Source organism: Bombyx mori, chromosome 9 (genome assembly GCF_030269925.1).
Source record: "Bombyx mori chromosome 9, ASM3026992v2".
Lineage (NCBI taxonomy): Eukaryota > Metazoa > Arthropoda > Insecta > Lepidoptera > Bombycidae > Bombyx > Bombyx mori.
The window spans coordinates 7,365,034-7,392,824 of NC_085115.1; the positions used below are offsets into that span (position 1 = coordinate 7,365,034).

The following is a 27,791-nucleotide window of genomic DNA, read 5'->3' on the forward strand; positions in this document are numbered from 1 at the left end:
ACATCAATACAGCTAGTACATATTACAATAATTTAAATTCAATGAGAAACACAACGAAATCATTTAACAATATTTAAAAAAATGTCTTTTCAAAAACTACTTGAAATCATGGCGAAAAACATTTATATCATTTGCCGCACTTGCATTGTTATCAGGGTCAAAATCGATGGCTTCCCAATAATTAAGTCCGATTATTTTTTCACTTACACCAACATTCCATTACATTGTCCAATTTCTTCTTCAGACCCTACCAAATTTCTATACCCTTTTCGATATGCAATGTCTCTAATTTTACTAAATTAAGAAATAATTCTAATATCAACGTCTACACACATACAGCCGTTATTATTCACTTTAATAGTCCTTTTCACTTCGAAGCGCGGACAAGACTACTTTATTTTTTATTTAAAATTTACAAAGCAATAGTGATTGCCAAAGTGGTGAGAAGGGTTACAGGGAGGGCAGTGCCGGCGACACTGCTGTAAGGACCGGTCACGGCGCCGTCACACGGTACACGCTCCAACTCTGAAATGAGAGTGATGAAATTTTAATGCATTCGAACAATTACGAATTGTTCTTCACTAATGCATTGTTCATATTGAAAATATTTGAAGGGTGGGGCAGCCGTTGTAACTATACTTGAGACCTTAGAACTTACATCTCAAGGTGGGTGGCGCATTAACGTTGTGGATGTCTATGGGCTCCAGTAAACACTTAACACCATGTGGGCTGTGAGCTCGTCCACCCATCGAAGCAATAAAAAAAAATTTCAATTCACTAGTTGATCGATGTCGTGACTCTTATATATAAATTATTATACAAATAGATGGGCAAATTTAAAACAATTTAAATTTTAAATATCTAATCTTGCCATAAATACTGAACAAACGAAAAAAAAAAAAATCTATTGCAAATAACATTTATTACTTTTACAGTGTGTTAGTTTAATACATAAATATGAAAAAATTTAAAAAAAGTTTATTCGAAGTAGTCTCCATTGGCTGCAATACAGTCCTTTAAACGTTCAGGCCAGTTATCAATAGAAGCACGCACTCTTTCCATGGGAACATTTTTCTCTGCCAATCGTACGGATTGTTTTAGGGATTCCAAATTATCATGGCGTTTAGAGCAAGCCGTACTCTCTAAAACTGACCATAAATCATAATCCAGCGGATTAAGATCGGGACTAGACGACGACCAGTCTTCAGCTCTGATGAAGTCCGAAACGTTCGTTTCCAACCAAGACTGCGTAGACCGAGCTTTATGACCTGGCGCCGAGTCTTGCTGGAAGGACCATTCTTGATTATTGGACATGATGTTGTTAAGGGGCTTCACTACCTTCCCAATAATGGTATCTTGATACAATTGTGCCGATGTTTTGATACCTTTTTCACAAAAGCATGGCTCAGTCACTCCTTCAAAGCTAATACCCCACCAAACCATCACTGAAATTGGATAGTGCTCACGTTGCACTCTGTCGACTAATTGGGAAGCTTCCTTAGAGTGTAAAAATTTTCTCATCCGTAAACAAAAATTTTCTATGACCTCCCTTTGCGTACCGCTTCAGTAGTTGTTTCGATTTTACCACCCTATTCTCTTTTAAATTATCAGTTAAGAAATGACCATTACGTCTCTTATAGGCTGCAAGTCCTAAGTCATCTTTTAAAATACGCGACATGGTTCTAGGTGCTATCTTCATCTCCAGAGATAAAATCTTTTGCTTTCGGACAGGATTTCTTCGAATTCTTTCCCTTACTGCTTTGACGACCTTTTTCGTACGAACACTACGTGGATGACCCGATCTTTTTCTGTCAAACAGAGGAGGTCTCATTGCACCTATTAATAGCCCAGTACACAAACATTTTACTAATACCAAGCGTATGGAGAGTTTTAAAAATTGTATTTGGCTCCATACCTACTTTGTGTAATGCAATCGCAGCGATTCGGTTCTCTTTATCACCCCACTACATTTTAATATCGCAAAATATTGTACAATGTATTGGCGCCAAAATCAGAAAACTCAATGAGCAATCATATAAAAATGAGAGATTCCAGACTCAAATGTAATATTTTGTTTATTTTTAATTGTAACAGTATTTATGGCCAGACTAAGTATAATCAGTGCATTAATGAAATTATTGAAATTAACATCTAAACTTCCGTGATAATAGCAATTAAACTATTGGATGTAGTTCGTAAGTGACTGCTGCAATGTGTGTCGCGCTCTTGAACGTTGACCTCCGTATTTAAAACAATGTCATCACTCTAGCATGAAATTTAAACGCTCATAATTTCGGTACTACCGAATTAAAGCAGTTGTATCCCACAACTTGAATTGGTTTGAAAGGTGGGGCAGCCGTTGTAACTATACTTGAGACCTTAGAACTTACATCTCAAGATGGGGGGCGCATTTACGTTATAGATGTCTACGGGCTTCAGTAACCCCTTAACACCAGGTGGGTTGTGAGCTCGTCCACCTATCAATGCAATAAAAAAAAACGGTTGTCTATAAAGTCGGTTTACTGACGATAGTTGAACGTAACAACATCATAAGAAAATACTGATGGGGTTTCATTTTTCCATTATCGCAATTATCGTTGCTATAAACAATTGACACCACATTCACTTTTCACTGAACTTCATACTTGACGAAAACATGTAAATGTATTATTGTATAGCAGCTGTCCACGCGGATGCATCGCACACTCAAGTAGGAGAGAGACAGATGTCGAACGCTGCCAAACGCGGAGGCCGATTGTGCCTCTTTGTTGCTCGTTGCGCGCTCTCGCTTTTTTTTTTTATTGCCTTTGTAGGCAGACGGGCATACGGTCCACCTGATGGTGAGTGGTTACCGTCGCCTATGGACTTCAGCAATGCCAGGGGCAGAGCCAAGCCGCTGCCTACCGACTTGCTTGCACTTGAAGCCTTTAATGGAACGCCTCAGAGCGAGGTAACGCCGCATGAGTCATGTTTTTTCGTGCGTGCAGCCGGCTTCATCGAATTATAAGACGTTGTCACGTCAAAAAACTGTTCCATCGGTAGTTTTTTTTAATGATGATAAAAATATCGTTAATACGCGAAACAAGTACTTGCCGTTAAGTTTGTTCAAGAAATCGTTCCAGAAAGCGCAAGCGGAGGCACGCGGGCCGCGGGGTCCAGCTGGACCGCTTGGACCCACCGCCGTGTATGTGTAGTAATGAGGCGAAGACCGGGAGTACAGAGGCCACTTCTCGTCAGGCTTGTGAGGTTTTCTAAAATCCGAACATAGATCATTTTATGAGCGTTATTATTACAAGCATTATTTTGTGACTTCGAACTTGCGTTTTTTATTTTTTATTGCTTGGATGGGTGAAGGAGCTCACGGCCCACACGGTGTTGACTGGTTACCGTAGCCCATAGCCATCAACAACGTAAATGCCGCCACCCACTTGAGACATGAATTCTAAGGTCTCACTTGTAACAGTACAACGGCTGCCCCGCCCTTCAAACCGAAACGCATTACTGCTTCACAGCAGAAATAGGCGGTGTGGTGGTACCTACCCGTGCGGACTCAAAAGACGTTCTACCACCAAGCATAGTGCAAAATCTTGGTCAAAAGATGCGGTTCAATTATGCAATAAGTTAGTAGTAGTGATCATTCTAAATTAGTTTGGAAGACTAATTGGCTTAAAAGTACCTACGTATTTCTACAGCTAAGCAGTAGAACGTTCTTGTCTAAAAGGACGGATTAGACGATAGAAATCTAGGTGATTAGCGGCTAGCTCTAACTAGCGATGTCCTTGGGCTCGTGTAATCGCTTTGAAGTAGGCTCATTAGCCATCAACGCAGGAAAAATATTAGCAATGTCTTACCCGGTAAGAGCAAACTGTGTGAAAGACTGCATAATGTGTGCTGCTAAATCACGCTCCCGGGAATGGTACTGAAGGGACATGTTCAAGGGATGTCCAAAAACATATTCCATTTCGTCACCATGCATCACGCCCATCCATTCTCCCCAGAGACTTGTGCTGGTACGCTGAAATAGGCAACAACAGAAAAAAATCAGTTGACGTGAACTACAGTACACACAAGACTCATTTAATAAAAATATAACAAGCAAAATATGCATTTCAAAATCGTTTAGAAGTGAGGTGGCATAATTTAGAAGTCTTTTTTACGAAGATTTTCTTGCACATTATTAGTTTTTCTGTACAAAATAATCTCAAGGTGTTAAACTAGAAATATTCCTAACTATTTACCGAATTTAATACCTTACATTAATTTGCTTCAAAATAATGAAATAATTATGGTTTCAAAGTAAAACTTTAGGATACATCTTGCATAATTGATACTGATGATAATTACTGTGATAAGTAATGTGTGAAACAATTAAATTGTGAGGATTTTTAATTTTCTCGGCTATCCTTTTAAAAGGTTATTTTGAAATAAGCTAACAAATTGGAAATACTATCAAAATCTTATATATAAAATTCTCATGTCACAATGTTAGTTACCATACTCCTCTGAAACGGTTTGACCGATTTTTATGAAATTTTATATGCATATTTAGTAGATCTGAGAATCGGCTACTATCTATTTTTCATACCCCTAATTGCTAAGGGTTGTCCACCCCTATCGTTTATTTTTTATTTTTTGGACAAATTTTTTTGTTGTAATGAGGCATTATGTGGTTGAATGAGGTTTTGTACACTAACAATAAGTTAGTTTTTTTTTCTACATTAGAAATCTTATATATGGCAAAACAATGTTTGCTGGGTCAGCTTGTGTTTTTATAAAGCTTTTTCTTATGTTCGTTTTGTCAAATTCAAATATAATCTTTAAAAAAAAACGCTAAGTAAGTTATATTAAAAATACATATTTGTATATTCTCAACAATAATTGTGGGCAAGCGAAATGATGGCGAAACTGGCAAGATATGTACACCTGGCCCTCCAATTAGGTACGGTAAGAAGTCAGAGCGTCCAAACGTAGCGCACAGGGCAATACGGAGGAGCTGACCTATTTCAGAGCCTGAATAAATTATTGTTGATTTGAATTCCAGCAGAGCATAGAGAACAAAATTACCTTGTATACTAACGTAGGCAAAATCCAATGTAAATTACAAGACTACCCATTACCAAACTTTCCATGAGGGCCGTGACGTGTGTATTCAAAAATTCAACCTCGATATTGATTTGTCAAATAGAATATTTAATGAGTTATACAGCTATACTCTATGGTTGACACGTATCGATTTACACCTAAAGCCTTAAATAAATATTAAGTGTATTTATTATCTATGACCTAAACATTGAAAGCAAAATAACTATTTTAGTTACCTAACGTTCAGGCTGTCTCGGTGGAATAAGTTAGTAAAGATTATTTTATTTTATATATTTATTTTATTTAACCTAAATAGGCTTTAAATTGAGAGATGAACAGAAAATTTACTTCTAATAACATTTAAAATTGTCTACTTCTTCTTCTCTTAAAATTTTCTTTTCTTTTTTCAATGATTTATAAATATAAGCATTTACCTGGTAATATAAGCGGCTACCATTATATATTGATCTATTTTTTTATTCCTTAGATGGGTAGACAAGCTCAAGATCCATCTGTTGTTAAGTGGTTACCGGAGTCTAAAGTCATCACCAATGTAAACACTGCCACCTTGCACACTTTGAGACATAAGTTGGAAGTCTCCGTTTTATAGTAGTAACAACGGCTGCTTCGTTCTTAAAACCGAAACGCATTACTGCTTCACGGCAGAATTAGGCAGGATGGTGTGATATGGCAATACGGTCTCTAAAGACGACCCTGCCGACCAGTACCTAATTATTCAAATTAAATTTTTTGTGGGTTTTATTTATACTATACTTCACTAATTTTTATTACTTAGATGAGTGGACGAGCTCACAGCCCACCTGATGTTAAGTGGTTACATCGGACATCTACAACGTAAATGCGCCACCCACCTTGAGATATTAGTTCTAAGGTATCAGTATAGTTACAACGGCTGCCCCACCCTTCAAACCGAAACGCATTACTGCTTCACGGCAGAAATAGGCAAGGCGGTGGTACCTACCCGTCCGGACTCACAAGAGGTCCTACCACCAGTAATTACGCAAATTATAATTTTGCGGGTTTGATTATTATTACACGACGATGTTATTCCTTCACCGTGGAAGTCAATCGTGAACATTTGTTAAGTACGTATTTCATTAGAAAAATTGGTACCCGCCTGCGGGATTTGAACATCGGTGCATCGCTAGATACGAATGCATCGGCCGTCTTATCCTTTAGGCCACGACGACTTCAAAAATTTCAACGTACGTTAGTCAAATACGTATCTCATAACAAAAAATGGAGCCTGTCTGCAGGATTCGAACACCAGTATAGTCGTATCGCTCGATACGAAAACACCGGGGGTTTTATCCTTCAGGCCACGAAGACTACAATTTTCAGTTTATCATAGGATTATTTGAGAGCGTAGGACACGCTCTACTGGTATAAAAGACTTAGCGGTATTCACACTGAGTCTTGTGGTCAAAGTTTCGTTTATATTAGAACAATGAATATGCTGCCTCAAACCAATAAAGCACAATTTCTTCGCTGAAAAGGCATGATGTTGTAACTAACTTAACCAATACTTATACCTATATTATCAGTAGGTGGATTCTACTTAACAAACCATTTCGATCGCGGATTCATTAGAAACGAAGCGAGCCCACGGATCTAATTTGAAGGGCAGAATAATAAATAACAAGAAAAGAAACTAAGATAATATCTATACTTAAAATTAAAATTGGAGTGTGTGTTTGTAATATTGAAATAACCGCTTTTTACTATATGCATATGAATATATATATATATATATACGGTTCATACCCCAAAATTACATTTTTTACAATTTCTGCCTGTCTGTTCCGGCTAATCTCTGGAACCACTGGACTGATTTTGACGAGACTTTCACTGATAGGTAGCTGATGCTATAAGGAGTAACTTAGGCTACTTTTTTAAGACTAGCTTCGCCCCGCTGCGTCAGCCGCAGTTATTGTCGTACCGCGCGCAACATGACGGGCTTCGCCTATCAATAATAAAATGTAATGTTTCCGAAGCGACGTGAAGGCGGGTCGCTGGTTCCTAATATAAACAGTGATCCAAGTAGGAGTAGTAGATTAAGAATACCGGGACACTGGTAACCTCATGTATATACCTTATTTGATAAAAAATAAAACAGATTTAATGAGTTATGTTCGTAGATAAATCTAGTAGACAAATGCAACTATCGTCCATGTTATTAATACCGATATTGTTAATTTCCAATGTTCAATGGTTGTTTTATATTCGTGCTTAAAGACTATGACTATATTGATTAACTCCCAAAATATAATTAATATTCAATCCATGACCTTTAAAAACTTATTTTGATCACATCCTACGGCCATTTTCTGATTCATTGAATCAAATAAATGTCGGTTCAAACTGTTTATTATCTTACCAAAAGTTATTACATTCAGTTCATTTACTTAGATAAACAAAAAACGTTAAAGGTTACATAGTTTTAACAGGTGCTTCGTAAAACACCGTCAACAAATCAGACTCTATAATATTGATGATAATTCGTTAGTGGTTAATGTATCCGTTTCGTTGGTAGCGTATTATATAGGGAAGTCTGTTTATTCAGTTGTTGAAATTATCGTGTGAGCGATATAGCTTGTGAAGCTCAACTTAGTTGGTACGTATATGAGTTCTTTTTATGAATATAGTTCGAGCTTTCGTTCGCTCCGGGTTCGCCACGTTCCAGTAGTAATCAGTTTTCTTAGAATTTATACGTGTTGATTTTGATTGATTTGATTATTTGTTAAATAGTTTTAAATAAACCCGAAGAGTGTATACTAAGAATTATTTCCGTGATTAAATCATAGACAACGACCGGCTCGGTAATGAAAGACAACACTACCCACCGTCAAGCATTTAAATATCAATAAACGTAGAAATAAAAGAAATGAATATTAAAATCAGTCAAATGTGATTAAATTGTAGACATCAAAATATCTGCTTGGTTTTAATTTACTGATCTTTCAACCAATGCCTTATCATGCATGAGTGACGTATTATATACCAATGTCGGTACGTCTATATCTAATGTAAATTTGGGTAAAAGATCAGTCTATGATCTTTCTGCGTATAACACATATTACTTTAAGCCGGTAATAGTTTAAGTATTGTACGTACTTTTATGAATATTGTATGTGATATTATGTGTGCATATACTGGTCAGGGTTCCCGAATTATTCTGTTTATTTATCCCGCTTTCTGCTTTTAGTATTTCATTGAAATTCCAATTCAAGAAGTCTTACGGCCTTCTGTCTATGGGTTCTGGTATCCAATTAACTTGTCTCGAGCTCAACTGACCACGTCCCTAAGTAAAACTAGATGATGATCGCATCCACAAAAGTCATGCGTTAATGCTGCAACAACATTAATAAGAAATGCAAAGTTCTTCTCAAGGTCCCTCCGTTCTACTTTTATAAACACTAGATGATGACCTTTTTTTTTGATAACGCCATCTTGTTGTGTCTTTAAAGCGGTTAGTTGCCCTTAATTAAGAAAAATAGTATTATTAGTCGCCAATAGATGCCGGGAAGATTAATTATTGAAAACACGAATAAAACAACATTTTCTGAAAATAAATCGTAGCTAGATCGATTTATCGCCCCCGAAATCCCCTGTATACAAAATTTTATGAAAATCGTTGGAGCCGTTTCCGAGATTCAGATTATATATATATATATTAATATACAAGAATTGCTCGTTAAGATAAGATAGGCCGATTATATAACGTTGAAACGAAACTATATTCTTACTCGAACTGGATTTGTTGTACAATTGACAAAAATAATATCATAAGGTAAATTGGTCCCGCACAGGATGTGAATGTCGTGTCACTTTTGTTTATCGCGTTTAAATGAAAAGGGTTTTACGTGGGCGGTAGTATTCGTGGCATTAATTGATGTAAGATGCAAACTGTCATTTTCATGCCTTGTACATAATGTATTTAACGTCATTTAATATTCAACCACAAAAGTATTATGTAATGTTTTGTTCGTTTCTTTTTAATTTGATAAAGTGCTTAACTTTTATAAATATACATGAGATAGAATGACAGTAATGATTTTTTTATATGACAGGTACATTTCAATTTTACCTTAATCGCCAATATACCCTTTTAGGCCTCGAGGTGTACACGTCAAGGAAAACACCAATCTGGGTCAAGGCTAAGAAACCTTGCATGCAACAGAAATCAACAGTCACTTAGTAGGAGTTTTAGTTTTTACTAGATGGAAGATGCATATTCATAGAAGTCATAGCCACATTTATAAATCACAGGAGAAATTTTCTTACTTATAAATGGGGTTTTGTAATTTAAAAAAAACCTTCCTTTATCGACTAGTATCTCTGGTAATTATAGTATTAAATGAGCACTTAGTAAAATTTTAAGTATTTATCGTAACTAGTGGTCCCGCAGTAGTCGAAATTCGACTATAATTAATTGAAATTATAATTTTGAACATCATTATGGTTCTATTGTCAAAGACTTTACTTCTATTATTACAGATTTCGCCAAGACTACACTATAGACAAATAATATTAAAGATAAACTATAATAACCTATTCTCAATTTGACACACAAACTCTAAGCAATAAAAAAAATTGATAGTAAAGCAAAGAGTATTTATATGTGCGTGTGTGTGTGTGTGCGTGTCAAATACATGGTAGTGTGTGTAATATTTTTTGATTGATTTAATGTATTAATAATGCATAATTTAAATAAATTATAAGCATTCTGCACTCCTTCTCTATATTCTCTATGAGTGTGGGAAATTTCATACTCCTTCGTCTGCGCAATTTTCGTAAAAAGGGGTACAAAATTTTTGCTTCACGTATTAGATATATAGATTTCATAATATTTCAGACTAATAACTCGTTAGAACTGTGGTATTGATGCATATTAAACGAGATGCAGAGTCGGGAACAGAAATGGAACGGCGACTGGTCACAACCCGAAATAGCGCGTTGTTAATCTGTGACCTTTGCTCTTCAGCCGAGGTCTGAGCCATGCCTAATTTATTAAAGCTTCCACTCATTTGGCACCGGAGCGCGGATACTATAGCGCTACCACTTCATTTATAATCTCTTTAGATAATTTCACAAAAGACTAGCTCGTAAATTGAGGGACTTAAGGGTCAATTTCACACTGATAAAGTATTGTCGGGATGTTGTACAAAAATGTGTATTCGTTATTGTTTCTAAATTCAAATGACTTTGTAAACTACTACTAGTGCTAATAAGTACTGTTTTCATTATTCGTCAGTTCTGGGGTCAAGTAAATATTTATTTGCTATGTGGTTGGGGGTGGGTGCCACGTCTCGTGACCCATAAAGTATTCACACTTCCTACTCAGTGAACATGTATCGGATCGAAACTTGGCGAATAGAATAGCTAGCTATACGTCAACACCTTTTGTGATGTTAATGTAACGTAAATATTTTTTGTTTGTGGTGTATTCTTTTTTTTCACATTATAGTATGTTTTTATTATTATTTTAATGTTCACTTTTTTTTCTCTCAGACGCTTTGTTGTAATTCAAACGGAAATCCACGTTTGCCTTTCGGCCGAAATCGACAAGACGATCGATGCAAATCGGTCGATGCAAAATCAGTCTATTTCTGCCGTGAAGCAGTAATGCGTTTCGGTTTGAAGGGTGGGGCAGCCGTTGTAGCTTACTTGAGATCTTAGAACTTATATCTCAAGGTGGGTGGCGCATTTACGTTGTGGATGTCTATTATGGGCTCCAGTAACCACTTAACACCAGATGGGCTGTGAGCTTGTCCACCCATATAAGCATAAAAAAAAGGAAAAAAAACCGTAAAAGTATCTTGTGGGAACGAGTTCTAGTAGTAGCATGCAAAAACAAAAAACTAAAGAGTAGACAGATTTTTCAGCTCCTAACACCCTACTCGGACTATTCAGCTTACTCGTGATCATAGCGCTTGCAACAGCGCCAAAATATCGAGAACTCATGAATTGTGAAAATCGTGACAGGAACCGGTTAAATAATAGTGTTTATAAAATATCGGGGGTTTGATTTTATTGAATGACTTTATCTCTTCATCGCGGAAGTTCGAGAAAACCACATTAGGTCATTTCGTAAAGCGGTACGTACTTCAACATCGTCGTTGATCATCTTCAAACGTCGCAAGCATATGACTACAGAAATGCTTGCATAGTTTTCTCGTTTTAGTCAGAGAACGTGTGAAATGAGAGCTTTTTACCCGCGACTTATTCCCATTTTTTAAAGGTTATGAATTAAATGATTAGAATTAAATTTAATACAAACATATTTGCATCTCTTAGCTTTGAAATATAGACATTATCGGAAGTTATACATACTTAGTACTGAAAGTCTATTTTGACAGCCCTCTTTAAACTAAATTATTTGTAAACACTCGACTAGAGAATGATAATAACCGATAACAAGTTACGGACAATCATCCAGCCCTAAACTAGTTACGTTTAAATATTCAAAATAAAATATAGTTAACTACAAATAAAGCCGAATACATATCGACGGGTGAAATGCTATTTGGTGTAAGCGACTTATTTGCAACTTTACAGGGAAGCCATTTAAATTTTCAAATTTAGAAAAATATTACGCCTAAAAAACTTCCTCACCTATTTGAATACGGTAAACATAATTAAAGTTAAATTAAAAACATTGAATTGTCGATACTAGTACCAAATAAAACGGACCATTAATTTCAAAGATAAATGTCGCGTATTAACTGAAATGTCGCTTAATTAAACCAAATAACCTTTTTTTCACCCCTCGATATACAGACACTAAAAACCCAGATAAAAATCACGAATGTTCGCCAGGTGTGGCAATCGAAACCACAGCCCTCAGAGCAACAGCCAGGGGCGTTAACACTGCATCACCGCGACAGACTGACTAGTCAGTCGATAAGCGGTATCAAACTAATCTAAAGAAATATGCTTCTAACTCTCTTGTCCGTAGATCTTGTAGGTTGTATGATGCTAAGTTCTCTAATGCTGACATCTTTTGCTTGTCACTTGTAGCATATAGAAAAGCTGTTTTGGAGTGTTTATAGGGTGATTTGGCCCGATAAGTGTTGTAGTTTTATAGTGTAAGTTAATGTATAAAATGATATGTGCGTATTGTGTTGCTTTTGTTTTTTTGTATTTTAAATTTCTAAATTTCTCTTCTTGTTCACTGTCTACTTATATGTGATTTTGATTGTGGAAACATATTTGGTTATTGTTTTAGCTATATTTTTTTAAAATATTGTGTTTTGTATTGTACTGTTTGTTTCCCAAATAAATAAATAAAGTACTCAAACTACAAAGTATAAAGTTGTTGTGTTTACCTGTGTGCCTTACTACTGCACTGCACAATACAACTAAATCAAGCGACTGACAGTACTTATAGTCCTACATACGAGAAATCATTTTTAGATAATTTGACTGGCATTCAAATAATATTAATCAACGTAATAAAAGTTTGGGATCGTTCGAAAATCAGTTGACACTAATGAGAATAGGTGATTCTATTTGACTAATGAAATACTCTACAAATGTACAGTGACCCCTGCTATTTGGTCTCAATTATTCAGCCTGTATGACAAACTATAAATATTAATTGTATTTGATCGCGAAATTGAAAAGTTCATGTTTGTATTTACTGTGAAAACATTTTATTCGAGACCCGAATACCTGAAACCGTTTCTCATTGATCAAGTGTACTAATATTTGATTACAAAATATCTATCCGATCAATTGCTACTACAGGCTTCTATATATACGTATAGTAACGGAGTAACAATGATATCTTTAACATAACAATGATGACTTTAACCTTATATCTCAAGATGAGAGACGACATTTACGTTGTGATGTACTGTAATCCTTTATCCTGCCAAAGGTACGCTCACAATTATTCAAAAGTAGTTACTAATATATGTAGGACTCGTTCTTTTTGCCGGAATCGACACAGAAAACTATCCTAGCCCGAAAAAAAAGGCCCCACTCTTGGATAAAGAGCGTTTATCTTTTATTTTAACGGCCGTCTGGTGTAGTGGCAAGTGACATGGTCACTACTGGTCACTACATACGGGGGTCGCGGGTTCGAATCCCGCCAAGGGAAGATATTTGTATGATAAATATAAATGTATTTTCCCGGGTTATGGATGTACATTAAATATATCTATGTGTATAATAAAAATCTTACATTTATTTCCGTTATCTGGTACTTGTAACGCAAGTTCTTTACGAACTTATCACGGGACCAGTTAACGTGGCGTGATTGTTAGTAAATATTTATTTATTTATTTATTTATTATTATTTTTTGTATACAAGTACATATTATGTAGTAAATAAACAAACTTTATTGAAAATCACACCCCAAATTGTAGTACTGTATTCAATAAATTCCCTTAGTAGAAATTATTTACAACTACTAATATACGTTATGTGAGTAAATTCTCAAAAGATATAAATCTTCTTCTTCTTTGTCTCCACCTTATCCCACTAGGTAGGGTCGGCACGGCGAATTTCTCTATTCCATTCTCTTCTATCAGCTGTCATCTCAACATTCACTCCTCTCTTTCTCATACCGTCCTTCACACACTCCATCCACGTCTTCTTCGGTCGACCTCTTCCCCCTCTACCTTGTACTACCATTACCATGCATCTCCTAGTCACATGCATCTCCTCTCTACGCATCACATTTCCATACCACGCTAACCGTCCGTTCTTTAATTTGTCAACCACCGGAGCTATTTTCACCATTCCTGTGATATACTCATTCCTTTTCTTATCCGCTCTTGTCACTCCACACATCCACCTCAACAGTCGCATTTCTGCCGCATGCACTCCACTTTCGTGCTTTACTTTCGTCGCCCAGCATTCAAATGCATACCGCAAGACAGATCTAATAATGGTTTTGTAAATTTTCCCCTTGAACTTAAGGGGCATTCTATGATCGCATGCTATCGCAGAGATTTGCCGCCATTTCACCAAACCAGCGTTTTTTCGGCTCGTTACATCACGGTATAGGTTGCCGTCATTCTGGCGTATAGAGCCGAAGCACTTGAAGTTTCAAAAGATATAAATATGTAATCTATAACGTTAAAGGAAGATATTGTAACGAAATTGTGCCTCGTAACTTGCTCTGGTTATTGACGTCATATCATCATCATTATCCTGCCCTTTTCCCAGTCACCTGGGGTCGACGCAACATGTTTTCTCCTTCCAAACTCTTCTATCATATACCATTTCTTCTCTCACTCCCCTCCTACCCATATCGTCTTTCACACAATCCATATTACGGTTATTGACGTCATAATTACCTTAAAATTATATTCTTTCAAACTACACAAACAGTAATACCAGAGTGGTTATTCATTGAAATTGAACGACAAAAGAAATAAAAAATGACCGACTGTACGAACGGTCCTATGGGTACAATAGAATTCTTGAATTCAATTTCCTTTTATGATGCACTAGATGCTGCGCTACGATATCTGAAAGATGTTGTTCCGCAAGAGAAAACGCGATGGGAGAAAACGATCTCACATCTGAAATGCCTAAGAGTTTTGCGGTAGAAATAGTTAAGACACTACCTATACGGGTTCACCATCCGCCCTACCATTAATTAATCCCTATTTATTTGCACAATTATTATAATTGAGTGATCGACCTCATATATCAAGGTTTGTCAGACATCAGTCGTAATTTCATCTGCTGTACCTATCCCTGTACCCACTATAAGCTTACTAACAGCAAAAAAAAAGTGAGATGGAGATAGCTTCAGATGCGGACTCACAATACTTACTTATTACCAGTAATTTGTTATATGTATTTCTTGTTTAAAAGCGTTTATCCCACACTATGTAAAATAGGGGCAAGGCACAAGCAGAAACTTATTTATTTACTTAAAACATCACCTATGCTAAATTTATACGTTTCTCCTACTTGGACTATTTTAGAATGGATATGTATCTTGGTACACTCATTCAATACCTATAAAAATCTCGGTATATATATCACTACTCAAATGAAATATATATATATATATATATATCTCTATTTCAAAAAAAATATCTTACTATAATATTACTCCTGCTATATAGCTCTCACGAGTAATCGCCACTCCTCCCAGGCTTAGCACAAAGCCTGGTACACTCATGCAAACAACCGCCAAGTGCCGACTTAACTTGGTCGACCCATCGCATGGGCAACCTTCTACGCGGTCCGGTACCTTTTACTTTGCCTCGACCGACAAGGTGCTCTATGGAGTCATTTCCTCACCGGGAGATATGTCCAAAAATTATAGTATGCGCCCATGCCATAATATATGCATAGCATCCGCCCACAGCAATGATACTCAATGACGACCACGACCGCTCTGACAAGAGTGATACAACAAAGGAGATATAGCTTTAGACAAATATACCAGCCCTGTCAGCTATTAGGCCATGGACACTTCTGTATAATACAAACTTAGAATTAATTTAGAATTACATTGAATTCTTATAGTGGTGCACGCATAACGTACCTAGTCGCGTAGATACATTGAACTAGGCATGTACTACAAAATCAGAATACACACCGGAACCGAGAATCGAGTTCATTTTAGTCATGATTGCCCCATAGGACCGAGCGCTGTTCACTCATCTGCATAACAATGAACATTCGCAATAGAAGTGGCAGGTTATTGATACGTAGAACATGAAATTTGTGGCGATGAAAATAAAGTTAAATTGTAGATTGTGTAAGCAAAAAACTACACTCAGATACAAAATTGAATTCTCTTTATAACGAAAACTAAAAGACTTACACGTACCATTGTACCTGAACTAACTTCTAACAAAGTTTTCTATTCCCTGGGGTAATCGAAACTGTCGGCAAAACTCGTCTACAACTACATCCACTTAGTAGGGTTACATACAATAAAAACGGCTAAAAGTCAAGTAAAAGTAAATTATTTGTTCCCAAAATTACGGGTAAATTATTTTTAATTCCTAATCAATGTAAAATAAATCAGTCGATCTCAAATAACATTTAAAAGGATTTATTGAATTAGGTGAATATTATAAGCTATTATATGTTATACTTAGATAATTCAACACAGGTGATAGGGCTCATTGTGAGGGTCAACACAAGTCTACACAGTCTATTTATATTGCAAAGGAATTATATCTTATCCTTTATACCTTTAAGCGAGCAATTCTTGTATATTAATATATTTATATGTAATCTGAATCTCGGAAACGGCTCCAACGATTTTCATAAAATTTAGTATACAGGGGATTTCGGGGGCGATAAATCGATCTAGCTACGATTTATTTTCATAAAATGTTGTTTTATTCGTGTTTTCAATAATCAATCTTCCCGACATCTATTGGCTAATAATAATACTATTTTTCTTAATTGAGGGCAACTAGCCGCTTTAAAGACACAACAAGATGGCGTGATCAAAAAAAAAAGGTCATCATCTAGTGTTTATAAAGGTAGAACGGGGGGACCTTGAGCAGAACTTTGCATTTCTTATTAATGTTGTTGCAACATTAACGCATGAATTTTGTGGATGCAAAATTGAAGGCAAAGAGCTCGAGCCTTCATGTGAGAGCCTTTTGGTTCGTTGGCAGTGGGTAACGTGCTAGCTGTCGAGCCGCTTCAGCAACTAGAAGTGCCTCTTCATCCCGTCCCTTTGAAATTTCAGTGGCATATTTCACTTTCGATTTTTCAGCGTGTTTTTTATTTTCATCATACATTTCAATATTTAGCACGAATCGTAATATTTATGATTTTCAAGTATCATACATTCGTTCACATGAAACGTGAATCCTTTGAAAAAATAAATAATAGTTTATAACCTAAAAAACACGCTTTATATAAAATTCAACTAAAAAATATAACCATGCACCCCACGATTTTTTTTTTAAATCTTAATATATATAAATCTCGTGTCACAATGTTTGTCCTCAATGGACTCCTAAACCACTTAACCGATTATAATAAAATTCGCACACCATGTGCAGTTCGATCCAACTTGAGAGATAGGATGGTTTTTATTTCGATGAATGGTCGCAATATTTATTAATTAACAATAAAATGATTTCTTATGTTGATTTTTGTTATTAATTGTAAGTTTCATAAGTCTAAAACAGATGGCGCCTTAAATCAGTTTTTACAGACAATTGTTATACTGTGACTTTAATATCTCATAGATGGCGCTGTGCTAAAAATACCAACGTTTCACATAAGCTACAATTTAATGGCATAAGCACCACGTGTTTCTGAGGCTAAAGTATAAGTGAAATTTATTTCGTAGTAAACGCAATACAGTGAAATCCAATTGTTCTTACGTTGTCAATTTTTGGTATTAGCATAGGCGGCCGCGAGTTATTTAGAAACAAAAACCTAAGCCACAGCCACAGCAACGTGTGGCCGGGTCCGCTAGTAACATATATTTTACACTATTTTCAATTTAAATTTATTAAAATTTATTTTTCATTTTTTAGTTAAATTTTCTATAAAAGCATATTTTTAAAATATTAACGACAATTCCTGCTTTATCGACTATAGATAAAAATTATATAAAATGGCAAAAATCTTATTTTGCAAATTGAATAATGGAATAATCTTATCAAATTAGTGTATCGTCATCGGTCCTAGATAAATCTACAAAGTTTGAATGAAATCTGGCCGTTTAAAGTGGGTCAAAATCGCGTCTAAAGGAGTCAGTTACAAACATACATACAAGTGAAGCTAATATAAAGCGTGTAAAAATGGTACCTGTTTGAATATACATCGTCTACAATCTGTCACGGTCGCATCGTTTGGTACGCCCACCGGATATTTTAAGCTATGAGTGCTTCAAGTTTTTTGTGGTTAAGAAATAAATACTTACATGAGTAAAATAGTAATAGTAAACATCGACACCAGCGTCGGCAAGTATTTCGGCGAAGTAGTTAGTGGGGCATACGAAGAAGTAGTCTCCTACGACATCAGCTATCATCTTCTGGTTCAAATATCCGTCGGTGATCTCTTCCCAATCTGTATACTAAAATAATTAAAGGTACAGTTGATTTTATGATATACAAATATTTAATTACTGATTTTAGTGATTTTAAGAAAAACTTTCTATAGTGACACGTTGGATTCTTAATTTAATGAATAAAAAAAATATATATCTTATATATGAATGTAAGTTTCATCAATTTACGTTAAATTTAACATTTACAATCACCGACTGCTAAATAAAACAGTATCTACTGCATTCATTTTGTTGTTTCAGCCCGAAGACTTTATATATTATATGATTTGTTCGCTTAACTAGAAATTAATAATCAAATCGTATCTATCAGGACGCCGTAATAACTAACTTAATTACTGAATTTTGATTTTAATTATAGCTAGCTTGGCAGCTAGGATTTTGTAAGTTTTATCAATTATTAACTACGACAGACGAGCTCGTGGACTAGTTGCTGGAGAGCGGCCAACGCCAGCCATGGACAACGCCATCAGCCTGAAAGGTACCTTGGAACTTTGATCTCTTCTTAAGTTTGAAGTCGTCGTGGCCAAAAGGATAAAGACGTCCGGTGCAATCGTTTCTAGTGATGCAACGGTGTTCGAATCCCGTAGGCGGGTACCAATTTTTGTAATGAAATATGTACTCAACAAATGTTCACGATTGACTTCCACGGTGAAGGAATAACATCGTGTAATAAAAATCGAACCCGCAAAATTATAATTTGCGTAATTACTGGTGGTAGGATCTCTTGTGAGTCCACCAGAGGTAGGTACCACCACCCTGCCTATTTCTACCGTGAAGCAGTAACGCGTTTCGGTTTGAAGGACGGGACAGCCGTTGTAACTATACTGAGATTTTAGAACTGATATCTCAAGGTGGGTGGCGCACTTACGTCGTAGATGTCTATGGGTTCCAGTAACCACTTAACACTAGGTGGGCTGTGAGCTCGTCCACCTATATATGCAATAAAAAAATAAAAAGTCTCCTTTCAGAGAGACGCGTACTATGTTCATGATTAAAAAGTACCATATGAAATTAGAAATGAAAGCGTTTTAGGAAGTTCATCTATTTTCCATTATCGCAACCATTTAATTCGGTAGAATGTCTTAAATCGTAAATAACAAAACCGCAACGAACTAACTACAGAACGCAGCGTTTCTGCGTTATTAAAGCTAATTTCAGATAGGATATCCTTTTTAGTTTTCCTCGAAGCGGTAGTAATGAGACAAAAAGCGTTTGTTGTTGTGGCAGCGGACAGTTGCTTTAAAATGAAACACGAAACGTTTACATTGTTTAGGGTTTGGCATTTGACCCTTGTTAAACAGAACATATCCATTTGAGAACTTAATTCTCGGGTCCACATTGTGTTAACACGAAAAAGAAAATATTTTTGTGAAACACGAACCACGCTTTTGTATGGATTCGCTAAAACGTAGCTTGTTCTTTAAATTAAAAATGTACCTGGAACACAATGGCTTCTCTTTTAATTTTAGAAAAGTCCTTGAAAATAGTGTCAACGATTTCGAGAAATTTCTCCCTCTGAAGAAAACTAGGCCCATCCTTTTCGAAATAATCCAGGAAGTCGTACAGCAAAAAATATGTCCCTGAAAGAAAACAAAAGACAATTGTAAATTTTTGTGGCAAAATTAATTTTACTCAAAAGTAATAGATTGATTTAATTTTGTGTAATTCTGTGGTCGGCTATTTTACTATTTTCATATTTGTCTGTGTCTGTCATTATTCTATTTGTTTTTACGAAAACTGGACTTTTTGGCGGGAACGCGAGGAGTGAAGTTGTGTGTTTTGTTTTATTTTGTCTGAAAAAGTCTCAGTAAATGACCACCATTTTACTGAGATTATATTTCATCCCATATCATCTCATCTCATTTCATTTCATTCCATTTCGTTTTCATTTCATTTCATGCACTGAAGTATGAAACCTATCTATGATTTCATGGCATGTTTCATATTAATCAACTGCATGTCATTTCATAATATCATTTTTCATAAATAAAAAAAATATATAAAAGATTAGGCTGTATGGTATGACACCTTTGCCTTTCAAGTTGAAAAAATAAAGCTACTACTACTACAGAAAATTGTCATAGTATACACATATAACAAGTTTCAATTTATAACAGTCTTCCGCATGTTAGTTTAACCGAATATACACAATTAAATAAAGACAATATGTGTTCAGCAGTCCTGAGGTAAGCATGTTGTGTGTCGAAGTTTAACCCTACTCATTATTAAAACACTTTACCGTAAGCCATGTTTCAAAGAGGCAGCGGCCATAATTTTGTATTGTTCATTAAAAATGAGCAAGCGGTCAAGCGAAAATCGTCTGGCCCTATTGTTATTTGGGAGAAGCTTGTTACTTTTTATATGTATTTTGTAAACTTTAAAACAATACCTAGTTTCTATCAAAATTCTTCTTTTCCATTTAACATTGCCAGACAAAACATGTATTGATGGTGTCTCGGTCTTGGTTGTTAGGTAATATCTCTATGGTTTTCAATTTTGGCCTTTGTTGCATTCCGAGATTCAAAAGTGCTTCTTTGAATCATTAAACAACGTTAGGCAATGTCAAATACTAGTGAGTTTTGCTAATGAACTACAGTCGGCAAAACACATTGTTAAAGTTTACGAACGGAAAATACTGCTAGCTAGTTTTATAGACTAGAATAGAATATTTAAATTTAATCTCACTCACTTGTTTAAAAGTCAGAAGAAATTTTTGTGTATGTTTCAAAATAGTAAACTAACTTTTTACCTTTCTATTCGCTGGCAGCCCAAGAGGCTATTCCAGCTACGCTATGGCTGGTATGTGACCTACTTTATGATAGGTGACCTCACGGGGCATTACCTGAGAGCCTTTAGTAACATTGGTCCTACCAAGAGCAGTGCTTCACAGAATCTACCACCGGATCGGAATCGCGCAAAATAACGAAACGGGATACCTTTAACGTTGAGCTAGTTGAGATGATCAACCTAAAAGGATGTAAATTAACTCTAGGTTGACTAAACTCATCGAGTCTGAATTTGTTCGAGTTAGCATAGTTAGCCCGCATATTTGACCAGCGTGTACTATTAGCTGTTTTACTATATACTTAATTGTTTTCGTAAAGTTTTTATTTTTTAAGAATTTGTTTTATATCGTAAACGGGTGAACGAACACTTATTTTTATTTATTTATTGCAAAGACATGTGAAGAAACATACGACCCACCTGGTGTTACGTGGTTATCAGAGCCCATAGACATTACCACATAAATGCTGCCACCCACAAGTGAGACTTAGATCTCAATTTAAGAATCGACGTCTAAATCTCCCTTGTATAGTAATATTGCTGGACATCATTCAAACCGACTTCTTGTCGAACCGCTTTTTTCGATATCGAGTCGAGGGAAGCGCGACGGCTCACGGCTGGAGTCCCACATGGCTCCTCTCTCCGCTCCTATTTAGTTTATTTATTAATGTCTTTTCCCGGTCGCCGCCAACCCAGTTAGCCTTATTCGCCGACGACACGACCGTTTACTACTCGTGTAGTACAAGTCCCTAATCGCGAGGAAACTCCAAAGCGCAGCCGTAACCCAGCGAAAAGAACAGCGGTGCTATTTCAAAGGGAAAACTCCACACGCATTTTCTCCCGGATTAGAAGGAAGAATCTCACAGACCCGATTACCCTCTTTAGCCAACCTTTACCCTGGGCTAGGAAGGTCAAGTACCTGGGAATCACCCTGGATGCATTCATGACATTCCGCCCGCATATAAAATCAGCCCGCGACCGTGCCGCGTTTATTCTCGGCAGACTCTACCCCATCATCGGAACAAGGTGACACTTTACAAAACTTGAATAAGGCCCGTCTTACGCCAGTGTGGTGTTCGCTCACGCGGTCCGCACACACGTAGACAACCTCCAATCCCTACAATCCCGCTTTTGCAGGTTGGCCGTCGGAGCTCCATGGTTCGTGAGGAACGTTGACCTACACGACGACCTGGGCCTCGAATCAATTCGGAAATACATGAAGTCAACGTCGGAACGGTACTTCGATAAGGCTATGCGTCATGATAATCGCCTTATCGTTGCCGCCGCTGACTACTCCCCGAATCCTGATCACGCAGGTGCCAGTCACCGTCGACGCCCTAGACACGACCTTACGGATCCATCAGATTTAATAACCTTTGCATTAAACGCCTTCAGCTCTAACAATAGTGCAGTCTTAGGGACCCCGGTAACCGTACTCGTCGAACTCGACAAAGAGTTCGACGTGCAACCTAACCCATGCATCAGCCCACTTTCTCGCCGGATCTTCTCAGCGGGTCGCGATACCATTCCGTTAGTGGATTCATTCATTCGCGAAGCAGCTGCTCTTGAGTTGTTAGGTCTCCTTCGGAGGCGCTCGGGCAGCTGTTAGCAAATCCCACCCCTCCTAGCTGAACCTTTGTTCGCCCATCTGTCCTGATGAAACTGAAAAGGCCTCCGGGCCACCAGTAATTCTTCAATCATAAAAAAAACAAAAAAAAAAAACCGAAACGCATTTCTGTTTCCATGCACAAATAATTTTGAGAGACCTTAATTTTTTGATTTTAACGGACACAGTATTATATAACACAATAATTCCAAAATAAACATAAAACTGTGGTTTGAGTTGTGTTTTCTATTTCCGGGTAGCAACAGAGTAGAGAACAGAGACATCACATTTTGTAAAAACATGCTTATAAATATGGAAGTGACGTTGGACTATACTGTATAAATCCTATTTGATTCGTTCACTGCATAAATCGCTTAATTCTATCAGTTACATAAAAAAAAGACGTGTGCACTCGGAAACTGCCGCGGTAAAGCTATTGCATAGCATTTTATAGCAACTTATGCAATTATAAATCGACTTTAATAATTTAATATTAAAACAACAATAAAATAAGATCCGGCGAGAAACTCAGTGGGCTAACTTTCAATGAATCTGCTACATTGTATTCCATTTTGACCGCGCACTCACTAGAGGGCGCTACATGGGATAGAGACACGTCTTTGGATGCTAGTTCTAACTCTCATTCGCCCAGAATCAACGGTTTAGCTAGCTTATTTTTAATGCCACTCCAATCACTGAATGAGTAGTAGGAGTAGTAATAAAATTCTTCGACTAAGCGATAGAAAATGGCACGCCCAACGTGATAACAACATTGTAATGTGATATAATTTTCTATTTTACAATTCCGTTTGTCGCCGATAATGGCGCTTGACGCAAAAGTTGATTCGCGCTATCGTTGTGTTACCCACGAAATTATATCACATATTTTGATAGTATATAAATCGGTGTTTAAACTTCTTACTTTAAACACTACACAAGTGAATGTGTTGAACGCGAGCTACATAGTAGGCGTAGTGAGGGGTGGAAGGTTTTTTTCGTTACGGAATTTCACGATTCCGCTCTCAAGCCGCGCTCAAGGCCCGCGATAAAATCTATGCAATAGCTTAAAATTGCAAGAATTAATGTTATATACTTTTAGATGAAAGCTACTTCTGTACTTATGCATTCTATTTATATTTTAAAGGGAGTTTTAAAAAAAAAAACATACACAGCATTTCATCGAATTTCTCCACTTTTTGCTTTACATAATTAATCGATACACAATGAAGGTGTCATATATTGGACTATCTCTAACTCTAGCCGGGAATATAAACTGGGCTCTCAGGTATAAAATGATCAAGAACAATTATACCAGTAAAGTTCCAAACTTCATTATACATTTTGTGTTTCTGATTTGTTTTAATTAAATTTGAAGGCGATTTCTATCTCTTTTTTACTATTTTGATTTAATAAATAATTGACCTAATGTTAAGTATATTTTTTGTAAAAGGCTTAATAATTCAAATGTATGCTGATCAGTCAATGGCTCATTTGTATATGCAAACAGTCTATCTCAGTTACATTGTCCAAGGAGTTTTAAGGTCATAAAAAGGTCGGTGTCAGGTTAAAACGACCTTTAAAGTTCTTAGAATAAATTTACCCATCGATTTAAAATAAGAAGTTAATAACAACTCCGACTCGTTCGGTAGTACAGTGAATAATCAATTCAATATTCAACAATTAGAATATCTGTAGGAGTAAACGAGCGCGGCTGTAATTAGCTTTTAATTAATTTGTAACTGTGGATGAGTAAAAGATTTTACTACGCAACTTGTGTTGGGAGATTATCATTATTGTTGCTATGTATCTGGAGACATGAAGGGGATATTTCAAGAAAATAATGTATCTTTTAAATTTTATTTTCTCCATTATGTGAGCAAAAAACTTGTGTCTTATTAGAATAGAGTATATATAATATATCATGATTACATGTATAATGTCATCTTAGACTGCCGATGCACAATAGAAACGCGCCCCTACACTCGACATTCAAAACAAAAGGACCAACAATACATCGCTGCCATGACTGCCCAGTAACAATAAAGCATTATATAAACATCTAGGATACCATGAGATTATATATATTATCGTTCTGAGTATCCCAATTGCAAATGCAAAATGCAGCTGATAATTATGGGCAAAGTGGACGGAAAGAGACGTGCTGGGCGAAGAAAGAAATCATGGCTCCGGAATATCCGGGAGTGGACCGGTATTGCCTCCGTCGAACAGCTGTTCCGGCTGGCTGCAGATAAAAACGAATATAGAAAGCTAACGGCCAACCTTCAGGATTGAAGAGGCACTGGAAGAAGAAGAAATATCCCAATAGTATTTTCTTGAACACAAGTAGAGTGTTGGATTACGTTTTCAGGATAAATAGGTTTATATTTTACTTAAGGATGAAAGTGTATTATGCATTATTTTCTACGGGAATTTTGTTTTTGGCTGTCCGATTTGTTAGTTGACATATTGAATTACCCACATGAAGAGAATACGGTTCGAGGTCGTCGTGGCCTAAAAGTATAAGACGTGCAGTGCATTCGTATCTTGCGATGCACCAGTGTCCGGATCCCGCAGGCAGGTATCAATTTTTCTAATGAAATGAGTACTTTACAAATGTTAACGATTAACTTCCACGGTGAAGGAATAACATCGTATAATAAAAATCAAACCCGAAAAATTATAATTTACGCAATGACTGGTGATAGGACATCTTGTGAGTCTGCACGGGTAGGTGCCAACATCCTGCCTATTTTTGCCGTGAAGCAGTAATGCGTTTTAGTTTGAAGTGTGGGGCAGCTGTTATACTGTAAAAACTGAGACCTTGAGCACTCATATCTCAAGGTAGGTGGCGGAATTTACGTTGTGGATGTCTATCGACTAACCACGTAACATCAGGTGGGCCGTGAGCTGGTCCACACAGAAACCTGATCTGAATCTATTATCTGATACATAGCAAGAGCAATTATTTAAGCTCAGAACGATTTACGTTTAAAAATTTAGATTAATTCAAAATTAAATGGAAATCAGCACTTGTTATCATCACAAAATGTAAAAAAGGTTGGATCAAAATCTTGTAACGTAACATTATAATCTCCACTCTGAATTTCATTAAATACAGGAAAGATAAATTGACAAGCACCCCATCATCATAAGCAGTTATATTTGTTTGAATATCTGATAAATTAATTCTAAACAAAAAATGAATATTAACAACGTTTTTGTGTTTAATTTATGCAAATTCATATCACACACTTCCAGACATCAATTTGTCTCTTGAGTAGTTAGTTACACTTTATAAAAGGTTTTTTTCAAGAAAGGTGGGTTGATTTTAAGTTTTCTAAAATATTCTAGGTATATTGAATATTTTATTATTTCAACAAGTTTTCTTAAATGTAGCTGTAGTCGACTGTGGAGAAGGGTGCGTAGCAACAGTCTGACACGAGGTGGTGTGTGGGGAGCGAGGCGTAGGGAGCTTCGAGCTACGTGGGCGAGTCTGTAGTACCTTGTAGTACGACTAAAATCTACAGCGTGTTATTGTTGTGTCTACATAGATTTGCGCATGCGCGCCACCCGCCGCTCGTGGATCGCCTAGACGCAAATGACCTCGAAGCTTACTATTGATATTGATAGGACGAACTTGAAGAAATTTTACACACGACGTAATACATGAAACTACACTACTATTTAGCCTCTTAAGATGTCATTTATTTGATTAACTTAATTTAGAAAAATCTTACCTTCGTCTTGGTTACTGCCAAGTAGCACTTCACTATTATGGAAATTTCCTTCCTTCATCATGGTATCAGGATCTTTTGGCAAAAAAATACCATCAACCGTAGGTGCGGACGGAAAACCCAAAATTCCAGTATAAGAATTCCATTGCTGGACAGAAATCGTTTTAGCGTCAACTCCACGCATGCAATCCATTACGAGACTAGGATCCTTGGCTAAAAGACTACTGTTGCAGTTACAGTCATCAATTAATACTTTTCCAATATCTTGAGCTCTTTCTCCAGTCATCCAACTCCAAGGTGCATTCAACGTTCCTGATTGCAATATACCTCTTTTAAACAATCCTTTCATTTCAGGTGATAGCATATGAAGGCTTACACTACCGCCACCGGCAGATTCCCCGAACAGCGTAATGAGTTCAGGGTCTCCTCCAAAAGCACGAGCGTTCTCTTTTATCCAACGAATAGCGAGTTGTTGATCCCATAAACCCATATTTCCAGGAGCTTCTTCACTACCCGGAGAAAAATATTTATTCAAATATAAAAATCCAAATGCACCAACCCTGTATTGCATAGAAGCCACTATTACGTCGCTTGTAGATGCCATTATATCTGCTTTATATAGGTCAAGTGTAGCCGTGCCACTCATGTAGCCACCGCCGTAAATCCACACAAGAATCGGCACTTTAGGTCTTTCGGCGAGTGGTTTATCTTGATGGTGACGAACTCGTAAGTGCTGTGGTACCCAAATATTCAAATAAAGGCAATCTTCTGATATATTAGTATTTGGATTCCACATTTCTTCTCCTTCGAAACCTGGGAAATATTCGTAGCGTTCTTGATAGCAACTGTTTGGCATTAAGTTTGCTTCAAGCACGCCATGCCATGGCTCGATTGGTACCGGTTTACGGAATCTCAGGGGTCCTAATGGAGGTTTCGCAAACGGGATACCCGTAAAAATGTGTACCTCGCGTCCCATTACAGTTTTTGCGTATCCTTTGATGAGACCGCTCTTTGTTTCGACAATAAGTGGATCGTTGTGGATATTTTTTGGTACCGGACTTGTCGTTGGGGTAGTTTGTGTTGTAGATGTTGTGGTATCATGGTGATTGGCCCAAGATCGAGCAAAAGTACCGGACATGAGTACGCATAGAAGAAGCTTAGTGAATACAATCTTGCCGTAGTTGATCATTGTGATTCTGATTGCCACTACACATTCAATGAGAAGTATCGAAATACAATCTGAAGTAGTCTGCGAGTTTTATTAAGTGCTTGTTATAACACATTTCTAGATTAGTTCTTTTCAATATTGATACTGCGATACCTGGAACAAATAAAAGTTCATGAAATAAAAAGCACAAATTCTTTATTATGTTGCTTTATAAGATTTATTGTTATCCAATGAAGGATAATGAATATGAAATTATTATGTTTACATGAATCAGGAAGACTGAGATTAATTTTGATTATTATACAGTATAATCGAAGCCAACATAGAATAATCTAACCTTAATACAGGGGAAAAGAATACTTATTTGGTAAACG

At 36.6% G+C, this 27,791-nt stretch overlaps 1 protein-coding gene across 1 annotated transcript in view; it reads right to left on the reverse strand.

The window, feature by feature from the left end:
- Positions 1-411: 411 nt before the first annotated feature.
- The window catches only part of ace2 (acetylcholinesterase type 2), a 55,036-nt gene continuing 27,656 nt past the window's right edge, over positions 412-27,791 (reverse strand). Inside the window, 6 exon segments of the mRNA NM_001114641.2 lie at positions 412-525; positions 3,094-3,251; positions 3,852-4,015; positions 17,979-18,131; positions 19,563-19,705; positions 26,253-27,570. Coding sequence (NP_001108113.1) covers positions 413-525; positions 3,094-3,251; positions 3,852-4,015; positions 17,979-18,131; positions 19,563-19,705; positions 26,253-27,438 — 1,917 coding nt within the window. The 5' untranslated portion in view covers positions 27,439-27,570 and the 3' untranslated portion in view covers position 412.